This window comes from Chionomys nivalis, chromosome 9 (genome assembly GCF_950005125.1).
Source record: "Chionomys nivalis chromosome 9, mChiNiv1.1, whole genome shotgun sequence".
Lineage (NCBI taxonomy): Eukaryota > Metazoa > Chordata > Mammalia > Rodentia > Cricetidae > Chionomys > Chionomys nivalis.
The window spans coordinates 5,149,947-5,168,436 of record NC_080094.1 but is presented as its reverse complement, the minus strand read 5'-3'; the positions used below and the strand labels follow the sequence as shown (position 1 = coordinate 5,168,436).

General features: G+C 44.1%; 1 protein-coding gene across 4 annotated transcripts in view; it reads left to right on the top strand.

The window, feature by feature from the left end:
* Positions 1-16,496, top strand: part of Rab22a (RAB22A, member RAS oncogene family) — a 49,414-nt gene extending 32,918 nt beyond the window's left edge. For 3 of the 4 annotated variants that reach the window (XM_057780697.1, XM_057780701.1, XM_057780700.1), the window contains 3 exons: positions 4,583-4,654; positions 4,734-4,840; positions 10,143-16,496. In XM_057780697.1, the coding sequence (XP_057636680.1) occupies positions 4,583-4,654; positions 4,734-4,840; positions 10,143-10,473 (510 nt within the window). In that variant the 3' untranslated portion in view covers positions 10,474-16,496. Of the gene's footprint in view, positions 1-4,582; positions 4,655-4,733; positions 4,841-5,361; positions 5,472-10,142 lie in introns of all 4 variants that reach the window. The other variant, XM_057780698.1, reaches the window with a different exon arrangement.
* Positions 16,497-18,490: the final 1,994 nt, after the last annotated feature.

Here is an 18,490-nt window from a genome sequence, read left to right as displayed (position 1 = left end):
GAAGTCTTAACAGTTCTCACAGTGTTCATAATGAGCAGTTGTTGTTAGTGCTTAAATTGGGACAAGGACAGCTTAAGAGCATCCAGAGCTGGGATTGCCAGACCAGGGGCCATGTTGAACCAACCATCCATTCTTATAAATAAAGTTTTATTGGAACGTGGGCATGCTTATCTGTTCATTTTTGTCTGTGCTTTACTCTACAGTAATCCTGGTCCAAAAATACAATAATACTATAACACAAAACAGAGGGCCAAAGAGCTAAAGCTATTTCTTGTCTGCTCCTCAACAGCGAATGTTTGCTGTCCCCTAATCCAGAGCCAGATTTGAGGTACAGATGTGATGACATATTTGGACTCTTCTTATGTGTCCATCTTCTTTCTTCACCAGAACAATATGGGAGACTTTCCAAGTCAGTATCCAGGGGTGTTGCCCAGAATGGCCACCCTGGCTAAGTCAGTATCAGGAGTGTCACCCAGAATGGCCACCCTAGCTTGTAAATGTTGGATGAGTCTGTACAAGTAGCCTTTTGAAAGTGCTGCCAAACAACTAGTAACTAAGGCTGAAGCAGCATTGCAAGGTCATAATCCAGGCCTTACATGCACACCTAGAGTGTGGCACAGAGTAGCAAGGAGCTGAGCAGAAAATATCTTTATGCCGGGTGGTAGCAGCGCATGCCTTTAGTCCCAGCACTTGGGAGGCAGAGGCAGGCGGATCTCTGAGTTTGAAGCCAGCCAAAGCTACACAGAGAAACCCTGTCAAAAAAAAAAAGTCTCTAAGATTACGATACAGAAAGATGTTGTCCGAGAGTGCTAGGGCACTAGACAAGATCAACAAAGCCTGGGAAGACACATCCCGGAAAAGAGAACCCTCAGGTCTGGTGAGAAGCCCCCCTCATGCCTAAGTGAATATGCAGAGAGGACATTGCAAAACCCAACAGAAATCAGCAGGATGACCAGACTGAGCAGAGACTCACTGGTGCTTCTTACAGCAGCGCTGGAGTTTAAACCCAGTCTGCTACATTAGAGGGTGTTGATTCACTCCTTGATGTGATGCATTTTGATGAAGCATCTTAGTCAGAGGAGAGACAGTGTCCTGGAACCAACCCACACAGAGCCATCCTAGCAGTGCACAAAATCAGCTGAAGTGATAAGAGTTATTGCTCTTCAAAACGGCAGTGTGGGGGACATGGCCAGAGTGCCATTGTAATTGTGACATATATGGAGAAATGAGAACAGAGGATGACCCTGCGATGAAAATATACAGCCATAGAATTTAAAATATACCTTTAAATATGTCCAAAGGTTCAAAGAATGGCAGATTGACTACAGATGGGAAGCTTATGCAGAATGGAGGTTCATGAAGTATATGATGAAAATACCAAGATTGAAAGCCACACTGTCGGGAAGCAAAGGTGACTGAGTGGATAGTAGAACAGATCGTTTGGGAACCAGAGGAGGAGAAGCCAGAAAAGTCTTAACAGTCTATGGATGTGGTTGGCTGAGTAAAACAGAGCTGGCACCCAGAAGGAATGAAGAAGGGGTACAGGTTAAAGACAATATTTCTGTAATTGATGACTGAACTCTTCCAGTGTTTAATGAGACATCTACTCTCAAATCTAAGAGTTTCAGTAAATCTTTAAGTACAACCAGGACCCTACTCAAACTGCCAAAAAGCAAAGATAATGAGAAAAATCCTCAAATAACCAGAGATATATTGTATGCAGGAGAACAGTAGGAATGGGGTGACTTCTTACAGAAGCAGTGAGGCAGGCCAATAGACAGACTCTTTAGCATGCTGTGGGCATGCAAACAAGTCAGTCTGCCTAGATCGTTTTCCAGATACAAAATCAAAGTAGTCTTAGAAAAAGTGGGAGCAAAGAGTTCAGTAGTAACAGTCACAGAGTGGCCACTCATATCCTACAAAAATAAATAATGAACTGAGCAGTGGTGGTGCACGCCTTTAATCCCAGCACTCAGGATGCAGAGGCAGGTGGATCTCTGTGAGTTCGAGGCTAGCCTGGTCTACAGAGCAAGTTCCAGGCTCCAAAGCTACAGAGAATTCCTATCTGGAAAAAAAAGAGAGAAAGAAAGAATAAGCAGTACAGGTGATAGAGGGGGAAGAGCATATTTTTTTTTCTTCTCAACTCTGGTTATTTCACTCAGCAATTAGTTTGTGCATTTCAAGCATTTAGCAACAGCAGCCAAAAAATGGTGAAGCAGACAAGGTTAAATTTAAATAAGGTTCTAATAGACAAGGTTCGATTCATTTAAGATTCTGATGTTTTATAGGAAGCATACATTTAATACATTTAAATTAGAAGTGTATTGAGAAAAAAATATATCGTATTTGTAAGAACAACCACCTAATAAATAATGCATAAAAGTATAGTAAAAAGCTAAGAGAAGGGGGCTGGGACCAGGCACAGTAAACCCAGAGTTTGATTCCCAGCACTGCATAAGCCAGGAGCCCTTCACTCAGGAGATTGAGGTGGGAGTGTCAGGAATTTGAAACCAGTTAGGGGTACTAAAACTTAGTCACTGCAGAGAAAGGAAGAAAGGAAGGATGAGCATTTTTTAAATTTTGAACAAATCTGCAGCAAAGCCCTAGACCTGTGTCCAGACACAGGGTATGTTCTTAGTTGTGAAAGGACCAAGCACCCCACTGAGCAGGCAGAGGTGGCAGAACTGCCACGTGACAGACCTTAGCAGTGGTGCCTAAAGAAATGTACACACCTCAGCACAGAGAAAAGAAAATAAGAGAATAGAAAAGGGTATTCTATGCAGATTATAAACACAAAGGGGAAAAAAACAATACTGTGGTTGTGTTCCATCTGCAGATGGACTCGAGGGCAAGTATTATCAAGGTTAGAGATCTTGGGGATTGTCTGTGTTGACAGAAATGCTTTGTCTTTGTGATGTACAAGGGGATTTACATTTGTTGGCTTACACATTGTAGACTTGCAATCTGCTTTTCTTGGTGTGAATTTCCCCTTACAAAACTGTAGAGAAAGAAATGACCCTCTAAAGGATGTTGCCACCACAAGTACATCCATAGCGAGGCAGCTAGGACCTTGATCCTAGTTCTACCTACATGCCGCTGTCTCATTCTCTTTCACTGTATAAGTCAGTCCAACATTTTAAATGTTTGTCGGGCAGAAAGGACTGAACTGGCTTGTAGCTCTTGGTTATGCTGTAGTGCATGAGATTCATTCCAGGCCCTAGCAGTCATGATGTCTTCCCTCATGGACGTTCCAGTTAGAATATCACTACTTTATCAGAAGGTTGACTGTGAACTCAGAGACATTTGAGTGTCACAAGCAGGCTGTATGTGTTCTCATGTATACCCCGTGCTCTCTGAGGATAGTATCTGCCAGCCAACCACTGCAAAGGGATCAGGATACAGTACAGGAACTTTGTATCACTCTTGGGTACCAGATTTCAAAGTCAGGGTATAAGATGAAGACATGACACTTGATGGGGGGAAGCCACACTAGAACATTTGGCCAAGACCCTGATTTGAATGAGGAAAGAGCTTCACATTTTCTATCCCAAGCTCCTCCAAGGAAATGGCCTGCTGAATTACCCTCACTCTGAGGGTAAGCCTTTCCCTAAGTCCCTCTCTAGTGTGTTGGGAGAGGAAGCAGAAACTGCCTGCAATATGACACTTGGAATGCAGTGAGACGTATGCATGCAGATGTCAGAAAAGCAAGTTGCACACTCACTCTAGTAAATTCAAATGTGCATTCATGTCTAGAAAAACTGTTTACAGCAGTGGGTTCGGGGGGGGGGTTGTTTGTTTTGTTTTTTAATTCATCTATTTATTTTACAGCCCGGCAGCAGCCTCCCCATCCTCCCCTCCCAGACCCTCTCACCCCACCCCACTCCTACTCCCAACCCCCCTCTTCTGTCTCCATCCAGACAAGGGCAGGTTTCCTATGAGTATCAATAAAACATGACATATCGAGTTGCAGTAAGACTAAGTACCTCCCCATGTGTTAAGACTGGCCAAGATGACCCAGTATGAGGAGTAGGGTCCCAAAAGCCATTAAAAGAGTCGGAGACAACCCCTGCTGCCACTGTTAGTCCCACAGAGGATCAAGCTACACCGCTATAACATATATACAGAGTGCCAAGGTCAGTCTCCCTGGTTGTCCGTTCAGTCTCTGTGAGCCCTTATGATCCCAGATTAGTTAATTGTATGTGCCTTCCTGTGGTATCCTCGACCACTATGGCTATAGCAGTGTTTTTATCTCCTTAGTTTGGTAAAAGACTATTAAACAAATGAATTTGGGGAATATAATGTTGAGTTCAATTAAAAAGCTTTCTTAGCTGAAACAATTGTTTATAGTCCCATATTCAATTCCTATAAAGCTGTTTTCTAGACTGTCTTCTGGGACATTTCAGCACTACCATCAGTCTTTGCCTTTAGTAATTACAGGTTTGTTTGCTCTGAAGCATTATGTCATCTTCTGTGACTTCAGAGAAAGATTACCTTTTGTGCAGGGATAATGGACTTCAAAGTCTGCTAAGAGGACATCCTTAACTGGCTGTCACAGTTTCATTGCTTCCTTTCCCCTCTGCAGTTTCGTGCATTGGCACCGATGTACTATCGAGGGTCAGCAGCAGCCATCATCGTTTATGACATCACAAAAGAAGTAAGACTTTTTATTCATTCATTCTTAGACACCATCATTTGTTGCTCAGGCCTCTAGCTACTCTCCTTTCATGTTGCAGGAGACGTTTTCAACGCTCAAGAACTGGGTGAGAGAGCTCCGCCAGCATGGCCCCCCTAGCATTGTTGTTGCCATTGCTGGGAACAAATGCGATCTTACCGACGTCAGGTGAGTTATTAGACAAGAGATTCCCATACCGATTACATGTTCTTTTTCTAATGAGCCACATCCATGGTAAGTCTAGCTTTTATTTTATCTTTGACATTGAAAAATGTCTTGTGTTATGTGGTTGGCCCTGAAGTTTCAAGCTAAAATGAAGACTAAAGACATTTGGAGTTAATTATATTACATGTAGACAGGCGTGTAATTTACTCAAACCATAGTGGTATCACATATGACATTATCTGAGATCATTGCCTCTCAGGCTGCTATGACACAGAGTAATAGAATACAAAAAGTGCATTTTATTGGTAGTTTCAGTGCACCACACATTTGATTCCCAGAGCAGGGACCTTGTTTTGTTGAGGGGGAGGGCTTTTTAATATGGGGGTTGGAGAAAACCTTGTCACAAAAATCATGTAACTGGAAGGACTGTCTGAGCTCATGCCGTGGATGATCCTTCTGTGTGGGTGGGGTAAGGGGAAGGTGTTAAGGGACAGACCCTCTGATTAGCAATTGTTGCCTTCCAGAGAAGTCATGGAGAGAGATGCTAAGGACTACGCTGATTCCATTCATGCCATCTTTGTAGAGACCAGCGCAAAAAATGCAATAAACATAAATGAACTCTTTATAGAAATTAGTAAGTATCCCTGCATCTTTGGGGTTTCCTCTGTTCAGGGCAAACAAAAACAGAATTTTGTTTTTGGTTAGAACCCAACTTGTTTGAAATAGTCTCTGAGATTGTGTCCTTGAAGGAGATTTGAGCAGATGAGTACAGCCAGAGTCTCTGTTGCAGTGGGGTTTCTGGAGAGATGTTGCTTGGTAGATAGTGCCTTTCCAGAAAGGATGCCTCTCAGTGTTGAAACTGCTTTCCTCTCTCCTCTTGTAAACGTTGTTCATCCAAGGCCATCAGAAATGAACAGAATAATCTGTAGAGTCAGCTTAGCAAGGAGGAGCATACACTGCTCTTCCAGAGGACCTGAGTGCATTCCCGGCACCACACTGTGCTCACAACCACCTGGGACTCTGCTCCAGGGGGCCCAACACTTCCGGCCTCTGAACTCAGCTGAACTTGTTTGTTCATGCCTATACACAGATATACACAGGATTAAAAATAATAAAGATTTCTAGAAGAGAAAAAAAAATAGCTCAAGGGGGATGCAATGTGGGTATGGTTTGTCTGTAAGAAAACCCCCAAACTTAGTCCTTGGCAAGGGAAGGGTCAGACCACTCCCCTTCTCCTCCTTCAGAGTGTTAGCATGTTGACAGTGGGTGAGAGAAGCTGCTTGGTGCCTTTGGGATTCTCTGCAGATTGGTTCTGTGTTTATTCATTTCATTCAGATTCATCAAAATATTTATTGGGAACTGTTCCAGACTCAAGGAGCCAGTCTAAAGAAGATAGACACAGCCCTTGCTTTCCTGGAATGCTTGTTCTGTTGAGCAAGTCAGGCAGTGAACTCCAGATAAATAGGATCATTTCACATAATAATAAGAGACATGAAGAAAGCAATGAGATAGATGTAAGCATGTGTGCAAGGTGTCCAAGAGAGCCCCTCTGGGGAAGAGAGTTGGAAGCTGAGGCCTGATGAAGGACTCTTTGAGGCAGTGGGATGGGGACTGAGGCCTGACAGTACGGGCCTCAAGCTAAATAACTTGCTTTCACAGAACATAGTCAGCTCCCAAATAAAGGGAGCACCCATCCAAGCATAGTACATTTACCTATAAACTGCCCTTAGGTTGAAATCCAAAGTAGCTGGAAGCTATAAGAGCTCTTGACCTTGATGAAGGTGAAAGTCATGAATTGCAGGACCCCCCCAGATCCATTCAGGGACTGCCCAAAGGGAGCAGAAGTGGTCCCCCATGGGCTGGACCAATCAATTGCAGTAGTTGGGGTCACCCTGGGTTCTAGAGATTAGGCATGCTTTGTTCTCATTTTGTATTTTCTTTATGAGGCAGGGGCTCAGAGTCTCACTCTATAGCCCAGGTTTGAACTCACAGCAGTCCCCTTCCTCAGCCTCCAAAGTTCGAGAATTGACAAGTCTGAGTCCACACATCTAGTACTGTGATGGGTTAGTTGCTCAGAGATCTGGGTTTTTATGCATGTGTTCCATTGTTTCAGTTGACCACTAATTTAAACCTTTTCAGAGTCCATGGCAGACTCAAGCATTTCTCTTCATTCCAGGGGTAGACGTGGTGTTCATAGCTAGCAGGTAGCAAGGTCTGTCAGGACAGTGTGCCATGTGTTGAGACTATTGGTTTTGTTGTGGGTTCTTTCTCTGTACCATAGCAATTTTAAAAATAAACAGGTTTACGAGCAACAAATCCTTATGCCAGAATGTCACAAACGGTGCGGTGCTGTGATAGTGACTTCCCTGACATGTTCAAGGCCTTGGGTTCAGTTGCCAGCACTGCAAAGACCTAGTGCATACTTGTAACTGAGAAGAATTGAACATGACCACAGAGATGGAAACCAGACAGAGTTAGAAATCATCTTTATTTTTTGTTCAGTGAGTATTGTCAGTAACTTATGCCTAGACACGAACTTTGGGTTGAAGCACAGTGTGCATATAGGAAAGCACAGGGGTTCTCCCAGGTTGTCTCAGAAAGAACAAAGCCTGTGCTCGACACTCTGGGAGGCACAGCTGCTGCCACCCCACGGGTAACCCATCCTAATAGCCGACTTCAGGTGCTTTTGTTTGTTTTATTTTTTGAGACAAGCTATCACTATGTAGCCCAGGCTGCCTCTATTTGTAGACCAGTATGGCCTTGAACTCTAAGAGATCTGCCTGCTTCTGCGTCCCCCGTGCTGAGATTAAATACTGTGCAGCACTTTATTACTCTGTTTTCTCTGTTGTCCTCCCCTGTCTCTGTCTTCTGTAGCCGGCCTAACCTCACACTAACTCTGTGGTTGATGACGAAGGTGACTTGGATAACCTCCTTTCTCTCCCTTCTCACCCTAGAATATACTGACACCACCCGGCCTGTTCGATGCTGGGAATTGAACCCACATATGCTAAGCAGGCATTCTGCCAACTGACCACCCTATTTACTCTTCTGTGTCTGGCTGCTACTCTATATCACATGTTTAAATTGTCTGTACATCCCAAACAGCTGCAAAAGATGCATTCACAATGCTAGTGTATGTTAGTGTCAGATCACAAAGTTGGAAAATGAAGAAATGGATACTGTTTACTGTATAATTGTCCCTTCTGTTGTTGACAGACATTGGGCAGTTGTTTCCAGCTTAGGGCAATTTCAGGCTGCTGTATGAACATCCTGTGTCCTCTGGGGAACATCTGGATGATTTTTTGCTCAGTATCTCTGTGCCCAAGAGAAAAAAGGGTGGGCCATTAGGTTTGCATGTGTTCACTGTGACTTTACTGCCAAATAGTTTGCAAAGTTGTACTTGTGCCAGCTGCTGCCCACAGCAGTGGTGTACAAGATTTCTTCCCTGTCAGTCTGTGGGAGAGGCAGGGTCTGAATCTCCGTGTCTGCCTTGAAGCTGAGCGCCTGTCCGCATACAGATTGCCACCTGGACAGTAGCTGGCATCCTCTTCTTCAGAGTTCTTAGTCTCTTGCCTGCCTCTGCCGAGTCACCACCCCCTTCCTAATGACTTGTACTTCACTCTGGATGTCAGTCCCTGGTTGGTTATGTGTGTTGGAAATATCTTTCCTTAGGTTTGACTTTGATTTCTGAACCAGTCCTTCAATGGACTGAGCTTCTTAACCTTACCCAGAGTCCCTTTGTACTCACTTTCCTTTATACTCATCATAGTTCCTGCTTAAGAAACCATTGGTCGTGCCCAGACCATCAAGCTGTCTCCTGCTTTCTTCTAAATCACTTTGTCACATTTGAAAGTCTTCTGTCGCATTTCACAATTGCCTCTGTGGTACCAGCTATATTTCAGTTTCCGTTTATTGAGAAAACCATAATAACAAGAGTCTTCGAGAGACTTAACTACATTGGTGATTTATTCACAGCAGTGTCACAGCACATTTGCAAAGTCCATGTAGAAGTCACACTGTGTGCTGTCTACACAGGTTACCTCCCCACACATTTGGACAGTCCATGTGGAAGTCACACTGTGCGCTGTCTACACAGGTTACCACCCATGGTGGGGAGCCCTCAAGATTCTGCAGCCACACCCAGAGGGTTGTCAGGAATTTTTCTCTCAGCCTTGCTGATGTCAGATGTCCCTGTCTGTTAATTCCCTCTTTAAACAAGCAGACAGAAAGCCTTTCTCTGCCTGATGCTGTGCCACAGAGATCAGAGAGTGCCAGAGCAGAAAACAGGCAAGATTGGAGGGCCCAGTCTAGTACGAGGATGCCAGCCACACAGAAAACAAGTCCAGCATGTTGCTGATGTCTTGGTGCTTTGTGAATATGTGAGGGTTAGAATAGAGCAGGAGGAGGAGGGCAGGAATGCCTTTGTACAAGAAGCTACCTTGCCATGTCAGCCAGGTGGGTGGATGGTGATTGAAGCTTTTCTCAAAATTGACATTAGCCTCACAGAGCAGTAAAGTGAAACCTGTCCCTCTCTTACGTTGTTGTCGATGATAAAATGCCACAGCCTCTTCTGAGAACAACTTGGCAGCATCTGTCAAAAGCTAAATTGCGGTAGGTAGTCACTGGGAGTTTGGTACATGTGGCAGATACACGCTCGGGAGTGGAGCAGTGTCCTGGCTCCTCTATTCCAGTTTCTTAGTCCCCACACACACACAGTTGCTCAAAACACTGACATCCTGGGGATTGATGATGATCGCTAGAGACAGTGCAGATGCTCAACTGTTCAGAGACACAGCAGCCCATTGTGTCCTGTGAGGGACCATCCTGAGGGCAAAGGAGCTGAGTACATCTGGGAATATCCACATGCCTGTGATGACTTCTGCCATGAGACATGAAACCAAGCTTGTTGGTTGTCTTTTGTTTTTGTTCCTAGGTGTATATGTTTACTGGCTCAAGAGAAAATGTTTTTAGTCTAATTTTTGTATTTAAAAAGCTTACTAAATGCTGTTTATTCTTATTTGGATCCTGGAATAGAAGTATATTAGTTTAATAACTAGTGACATCTAAAAGACTGGTGACTTCTGGTGCCATAGCAGTGTTTGTTCACTGTGGCAGGTGTCTTGTGGGATCACGGTTAGGTGATGCTGGGTCACTGTGAATAGGCACACTCTGTCCCTGTCATCTTCCTTGACTTACCTCAGTGAAACTGACATGTTGTGTTGCCAAAATTGTGTCTGAGAAGGAACAGATTAGGAAATCAAAACTTGTGCCTCCTCTCCTTTCCTCTCTTCTCTCTTTGGTGTAGGCCGAAGAATTCCATCCACAGATGCCAACCCGCCGTCTGGCGGCAAGGGCTTCAAACTCCGAAGACAGCCATCGGAGCCAAAGCGAAGCTGCTGCTGACGACCCGGGTCCCCACACTAATGAAGAAGCAGGTGGTCCTGGATGTTGCAGGAGGGCCAGTCCCTGCCATTGGCAGCCGCCTCGTGCCCTGGAGTCTTCTTCATGCAAAAAGGACTCAGAGGAACTGGCTGTTGGGTACTCTTGGAAGACTGCACCAGGTGTTTCTAACTGCAGACTTGTGTCGTGGACTCTGGTGTTCAAAGGGACCACATCCTTGGCTGCTGACTAGCTGAAAGGAGCATCTGATGTATGGATGGTAGGACTGAATTGCAGGTACTTTTGTAATCAGGATGTCGTGTATCATTTGTAAAGGGAAACGAGCACTTTTGTGGATCTTGAGGGAAAACGCTGTGGAGATGACCATCTCCTTGGTCCTTGTCGCTAGTGTCAGAGTCGCATCATTTAAGATGTGGAAAATGATCACAAGTGGAGGGACGGTTGGCCCTGGAACAGTTTCCACCATCTCTCAAGCACTTTCATACACAGTAAATTAACACCACGGCGGCGGCGGCCTGGTTCACCTCGGGTTTCCTTCTGACCCTGTATGTGTCTCCACACATTAGTTTTATCATTACCTTTCTCAGTAAGCTCTCATGGTCCAGGTGATGGTGTAGAGATGCTACCTGGAGCCAGTTGAGATGAGCAGTGCTTTAAAAGGAAGAGAGAAAGAACAAAGGAAATGATTTTTTTTTTGGTTTTTGGTCCAGGTATTTGGTGGAAAAACAAAAACAAATGTGTGCTGCCTAGCATATGTACATTTGTAGTCTATATTTATGAGACCATTGCTTACAATTATAAATTATGTAAATACATTAATAACTTTTGAATTCCACATTTAGTACTCCATTTAGTCATGCACCCACTCATTTTTCAGCCAGTCCACAGGAGATTTTGAAGCGCATTCACCTTGTGCAAAAGCATGGAGCACTTAGCTCACAGTTCCTTCCTCCTCCCCTTGCCCTTCTGCATCCCATCTGGAAATGGTAATAAAGACTTCTGCCTCCTTGACAAGCCGACCAGTCCTTGCTAGCCTGGGGCAAGTGAGAGCCTAGCACCCAGCACTCACCTGGCCTTAGCAGTAGGGAGCTCAGACCAACTGTGTTGACAGTGCTTTGTATATAACAGCCAGTCTGCCTCACCTCCTTTATTCTCTCTTGCCTCTGCTAGTGCTTTGCACTCTTTTCCCTCAGGAGCCTAATGAGGTTCTTAATATAATCTAAAAATAAAGCCCCCAAGTGAAACTGCTGGAAATTTATTCCTGGTCTAATTTGGCACTCTTCCAGCCCAAGTATTGTAAGGGAAGGAAATTTACAAGATTAAATAGGAAATGAAACAGCTTGAATTTCAAACCAAATTGTGTTTTCAGAGCTGTCCTTAACTGAACAGTCAAAACTTTTCAAAACAACTGTTACTACTTTGCGCCCTCCCATACACGCTTCACATGGAGAGGTTTTAGCAAAAGGGCAGCCCAGATGACACAGACCTGGGTGAGGCCTCGTGAGCGTCTCAGTTGTTTACTCTTACTCAAGTCAGACTGGGAGCTCCTTGTGTGGACTCAGTGTCACCTCATCCCTGAGCCTCCTGCACAGCATTAAATTCTCACACATGAGAAAACCCTGTGATTTCCCAAGACTGAGGTGCTTCCACCTGCAGTGGCTTGATACGACTTGACATACACCTGCAGAAAACAGCACTGCTCAGCTCATGTGGACGAGGCTGCCCATGTGAGACCCTTTCTGTCTCATTTCACCAAAAGACGGTATAAATTCATGACCTGAACAGTCCAGTAAATTCTGGAAGTCGTGGGACATGCAGTGACTGCTCTCCTGTGGCACATGTGACTTCTCTAGCTGATTCCCTCTCATGTGACATGGAGGGAGTGACTCTGGCCATGGCTGCATGTCTTCCCAACAGAATGAACAGCATGACTCATGGTCATGATCCTGTGTTCATGTCTTTCTTGCCCTCTCTGTCACCAGTCTGTCCAAGAAATGAAGGGGGCTGCCCTGTCTGTGGTGTCGTGTACTGCCTAATGGCAGTGGATTGCAGCTGGGCCCACACTCCATGGTCAGTGAACACAGGGAGGTCTCCATGTCCTTTCTTCCTATAAAATGTATATTAAAATGTAGGCAGACATAGTGCTTTATTCTGACCACATTGTCTCCTGGTTGTTTCTTAGGAGAAATAGCCAGACTCCAAAGGCATTGAGACATTGCTCCTCCAAAAAAAAAATCTTTGGTTCCAAATGATGCAGGGCCATTTTTAAAAACTTTGAAGACTGAACAGAAGGGGCAAGATCTTTAATTAACTGCCAGTGTGTATTGATTTCTTTCAGAGAAATTGAAATAAGCTCCTTGCAGGTGTCCAATCCTAGGAGCCACTGGTCTCTCAATCTCTTCTTTTACATAAGTGTTTTTCTGATTCTGTGATAACTAATTAACTATCATTTGGTGATTAAAAGAACATAAAGTGAGAGTCTGATTAAGTGTCCTTCAGTGTAAACTCTGTGAGAAGTGATTGGAGAGAAATACCTACTGCAAGCCCTTCTGGTTCCCAATGAAATTCCATTGCCTGCTTGTCAGCTTCAGCCAAGACAAGCACTGTACATGGCAGTCGGAAGATTTATTCCTTTTAGAATAGCCTGGGTCCTTGTTCCCCATTTATGATGATAGTTGAAGTGCCCACTTCTTCTCATTGTACTCCTCTTCCTTGGACGCCTACCCAAGTCCAAGGATCAAGATTTTCTTATGAGAGACATGGTTATATCAAGAGGCCAGTATCATTGTGAAGATTAGCTGTTCTCTGGATTGTTAAATCTGTGATGGGGGCTGGCAGTGACCCACATTTAATTTCAGAACTTAACCTATAAGTCTTACATCTGTTCCTTGTCTCCAGGGGAAATGGGTTTGAGGACTTTTAAAGCTCTTAAGAGATACAGCTGAGAGTGTTCTGTAGGTTGCTGTCACCCGGCACCCAGGGGGCTGCCAAACCAGAGGGTCTGCTGCTGTAGTTCAAGGTTCCCATGTTTGAGTGGGTGGGTTCAGTTTTGGGGTACACTGCGTGTCAGTACATCGGCCTCCATGTCCCAAAAGGCAATGGTTCGCTGCCTTCTGTCTTTTCTATTGCAAAAGAGGCTGATGGGGTTCCTTTCAACATTTCTCACCCATTCATTCAGAGACTGTGACATGTGGACCCTCATACTATGTGATCTCTGCAACTAGCCCTTAGCCACCCGTGTGTCTGCAAGACCCTGCAGGAGTCAGGAGAGAATCCTCCTGGGGAAAGGTAGCTGGGAACCCTTAGCTCTTCTCTAACCACCAGTCGTGCTTCAGAGCATGGCAGCCAGACAGGTGGCTTGGATCACAAAACTTACCAGGCTCTTCAGCCTGATTCTGGTGAGGGCAGAGTGGTCATGGAATCCCTTGGAAGTTCTTACTTAAATTTATTTTGAAGGGACAAGCAGCACAATTTTTGTTCATTGTTTGATTTTATCAGTTTTTAAGGAAGAAATGGGATATACTTTTAAGATTCAAGCTGTTAACTAAGCCTTCAAGGGGGGGGTGATGATAAAAGATGTTGGTTTAAGACAACCCATGAATGATTTTTTTTTTTTTTTATGAGGTTGATGAGATAGCTCGGCAGGTAAAGGCACTTGCTGCTAAGGCTAATGACACAAGTTCAATCCCTGGAACCCACATAGTAGAAGGAGAAGAATTCCACAAGTTGTCCTCTGATCTCCACATGTCCTCCCACACTACACACACACACACACAAATAAGTGTCATAATGTTTAAAAAATGTTCTGTGCAGTACATTATCTAGAAGACAAACAGAGCACTGTGCAGTTTAGGAAAAGAAGGGTCAGGTAGACTTTAGCCTGAGACTTATAAGATGACCTCGACAGATTTCCTGTGACGGCAGAGATCTTGTCCAGGGATAGAAAACCAGGCAATCTGATTATCTGATTTGCAAGAAATGTTAATGGAATTCCAGGGCATTTATCCTGTTTTATGTGCAAATGAAGCTCTAAAAAATATTAGAAGGGTATTACCCTTCTCAGAAGGTGATGAGTGAGGGGCCTACACTGATGAAGTTCATTAGACATGCTAAGAAGGGCAAATGAATAGAGCTTGGAATCACTGTATTTCTCAGCTCGTCCTTCAGGATGCTCCGAGCATGTAGGAGTGATTTACTCTCTGGAGCTAGGACTTCCACCAGCATAGATCAAGTTTAATTTGATGGTCTGTACCATCAGAAATAACTACTATCTGTGTTCTTTCCTCTCAGAGGGTAATCAATTAGAGATGTGCTAGAATATTTTTGGCTTCAAAACAAAAGGATTCAGAAGTTTAATAAAATAGAATCTCAGCCCTTCCATCGATTCCTTTCATTATGTTGAACGTTTTAGATAGCAAGATTAGAATATATAAATAGTAGATGGTAAGATTGAAACCATAATGTCCAAAAAACTTGCAGGAAAAAAATGTTTTAATTTGCTGTGAGTTCATTTTATGGTGCCCAGTGCCTCATCAAAATGCTGCATGATTACAACAAGCAGAAACCCGGGTAGGTCTCCACAGACACGACTTAAGTGCCAAGCTCTGTCTCCCAATTAATGGGGAACCTAAGACAGTAATGACTTTTTTAGAGCCTTCTTTAATTGACAGTTTTCAAGCGTGGGTCTTAATGTCCTCCTTAATCGCACAGTAGAAATGGCCTGCTGCTTTCCTCATGCCACTTCTTGATTTAGGAACTTGACAGTGTTTAGAGGCGGGTTGTGGACAGCAGTCCACTGAAGGGATTCATCTTTACCTAGAACTAACTGTAACATTGTCAAGGAGGCCCCCAAAGCATCCAAAACCCAGTGTGTGCTTCATCCACTGCTCCACAAAGCAGGGCTTCAATTACTTGCTCAGCCAGCCTGGAGTCCTCTCCATGCTCACCAGCTCCAGATCACTGCCAGACTCTGCCCATTATACTGTTTGCTTTTAGGGCTTGTCTTAACATTGTTTGACCACCATTAACACTTGGCATTTACACTTTAACTATCCATTTCACCCCTTGGAAAAGCTTGGAAGCAAGGATGGAGCCCCCCGCCCCCCAAATCCCTTTTTGTTGCTACTACATGGTCATGAAATTTTCTCAACTTGGGTCATTCCCCCACGATGTCAGAGAGACCAGTTAGATTGGTGGGGGAGGATGAGTGGCAGCTGGGTAGTCAGCAGCTGATGTGGCTCTGTTTTTAAACCATTGGTTGTGTTCTGTAGATATAACTTTATTGCCCTGGGAAGGATCTTTTTTTCTTTTTTAATGTCCCACTCAGGCCGGGCGGTGGTGGCGCACGCCTTTAATCCCAGCACTCGGGAGGCAGAGGCAGGCGGATCTTTGTGAGTTCGAGACCAGCCTGGTCTACAAGAGCTAGTTCCAGGACAGGCTCCAAAACCACAGAGAAACCCTGTCTCGAAAAGCCAAAAAAAAAAAAAAATGTCCCACTCAGTCTTTCCATCATTTTACATCACAAGTCACTTATACCATCATCCATCACTGCTCTGACCTTCAGAAATTATGGCCTGCCTTCCTTATGATCAACACTGAATTCTTGCCTTACTCTCATTTTCTGTGGGCTCTCCCTCAGGCACCCTGCCCCAGCGATCTCGGCATGTATGGTATGCCCTTCCCTGTGGGGAAAACAGCCCCCAGGACTTCCAAAAGGGCAGTAGGCAGCATGAGCCTGCAAGGCAAACACAACTGAATGACGGAATGGGATCTGTTGTGGGTGATAGGGTGGTGGACTGGAGAATCAGAAAACCTAAGCCCTGTACCAGCAACCCTTTCTGCTCCTGAGAGTGCCACCCTTTGTCAAGACCCAGTGGAAGGAGTAGTGCCCTGTGCCTTTTTAAATAGCATCTGTATGAAAATCGAATTGTTCCTGGTTTCCCAAGCCTGGTAACACTCTAAACGCCTGAATGAAAAGCCGTGGCTTCACAAGCCTGTATGGTTGTTTGATGAGCATTTTTGCAGTCTGACCTTAGGCTGGGCCTAAGTCTATGTTTTGTTTGTAAACATTGAAGAAAGGAAACTCCGCCTTTTCCTTCTCATTGTAAGATTTTTCTTTTGTGACCTGTTTGCAGATGGTAAATCTGGCATCCTTTGGAACAGTGTTTCTTCAGCTTGACTTGTATGCTTTTATAGAGTATGGCATGCTCCATCACTACAAGATTTATGTCAAGAAAGGTGTAAACATTTCGTTAATAAAATGCTATGTTTACAGATGCATGATTTAGACTCTGGTGCTTTTTCTCTTCAGCAATATTCAACACAATTCTTTTATTTTGGTTGAGATGTTTTCTTCAAGTTTAACCCAAATATGAATTTAGCCAAGTACTGCAATTTCTGGTTATACGTACCACACCCACCACCCTTCACATCACTGTAGCCACTTATTCCAAAGGCATTCCTAACAGGCTGCGGGATAGAGTTCCAAAAGATTGGGGTGACTAGTTCCTGTCTAGTAAAAGGTTGGAGTATCTGTGTGGTGTCTGCTGAACATTGGTGTATCTGTAGTGCCTGGCAGAAGACTGGTGTTTCTGCGGTGTCTGGTGGAAGATTGGTATATCTTTGTTGTCTGGTAGATGATAGTGAATCTGTATGGTGTCTTATAGTATCTTGGTTTATCTTTGTGCCGTCTGGAGGAATGCTGGTGTTTCTGTGGTGTCTGGTTGAAGGTTGGTTGGTGTGTATGTGTGCTATTGGCTGAAGGTTGATATATGTGTTTTTCTAGTGGAATGTTGGTGTATCTGTGCTGTGTGGTAGGATGTAGGTGTATCTCTGTTGGTGTGTGGTTGAAGAATGGTGTATCTGAGTAGTATCTGTTAGTATGATGCTGTATCTAGGTGGTACACGGGAGAAGGTTGGTTTGTCTGTGTGCCTCCTGGAATGGTGGTTTGTCTGTGGTATCTGGTAGTATGTTGTATCTGTGGTGGTGTCTAGTAAAAGTTTGGTGTGTCTGTGATGTCTGGTGGAAGGTTGTTTTATCTATGGTTTCTGATGGGAGGTTTGTGTTTGGTAGAAGCTTGGTGTATCTATGTAGTGTCTGATGAAACACAGATATATCTGTGGTATCTAGTAAAAGGTTGGTTATCTATTGTGTATTGTGGAAGATTGGTACATTTTTGGTGTCTGTTAGTGGGTTGGTTTAATTGTGTGTTGTTGGGTACAAAGTTAGTATGTATAGTGTCTGGAGGAAGGCTGGTATGTCTGTGATGTATTGTGGAAGATTGGTGTTATCTGTGGTGTCTGGTAGTGTTTTAGTGTATTTATTTGGTATAGAGTAGAAGGTTTGTGTGTCTCCTGTTTCGAATAGACAGTGGATATATCTGTGGTATCTGGTGGAAGGGTTTTGTATCTTTATGATGTCTGGTAGTATTTTTGGTAATCTATATGGTGTCTGGTGGAAGGTCGAAGTATCTGTGGTCGTGTTTGGGGGAAGTTAGAGTATGTGCTGTCTGGTAGAAGGTTGGTGTATCTATCATGTCTCATAGTATATTGGTGTATCTGTGGTGACTTGTGGAAGATTGCTGTATCTGTGGGGTCTTTTACCATATTGGTGTGTCTGTGGTAGTATCTGGTAGAAGGTTATTATATCAGTAGTAAGTGGTAGTGTGTTGGGATGTCTGTAGTGTAAGTAAAAGGATGGTGTATCTGTGGGTTGTTGTTGAAGGCTGGTGTGTCTGTGGTGGGGTTTGGTAGAAGGTTGGTGTATCTGTATAGTGTATGGTTGAAGACTAGTATATGTATGTATGAACTACTCTGGTAGTTTTAGAAGGTTGGGCTATTTGTTTAGTGTCTGGTGGAAGACTGGTGTGTCTGGGGTGTTGTGGAAGATTGGGGTATCTCTGTCTGGTGGAAAATTGGTGTGTCTGTGATGTGTTGTGGAAGATTGGGGTATCTATGTAGTATCTGGTGGAAGACCGCTGTTTCTGTGGTACACTGTGGAAGGTTGGGGTATCTGTATGGTGTCTGGTAGCTGTTAGTGTATCTGTTGAGTGTCAAGTGGAAGGTTTGTGTATCTGTGTGGTTTCTGGTGGGAAGTTGTAGTGTCTGGTATAAGGTTAAGAGAATCTGGTGGTGTCTGGTGAAAAGTCATATACATAGTGTCTGCTAGAAAGGTTGGTAAATTTGTGGTATCTGATTGAAGGTGTGTGTATCTTTGTGATGTCTGATAATATGATGGTGTATCTCTGCAGTTTC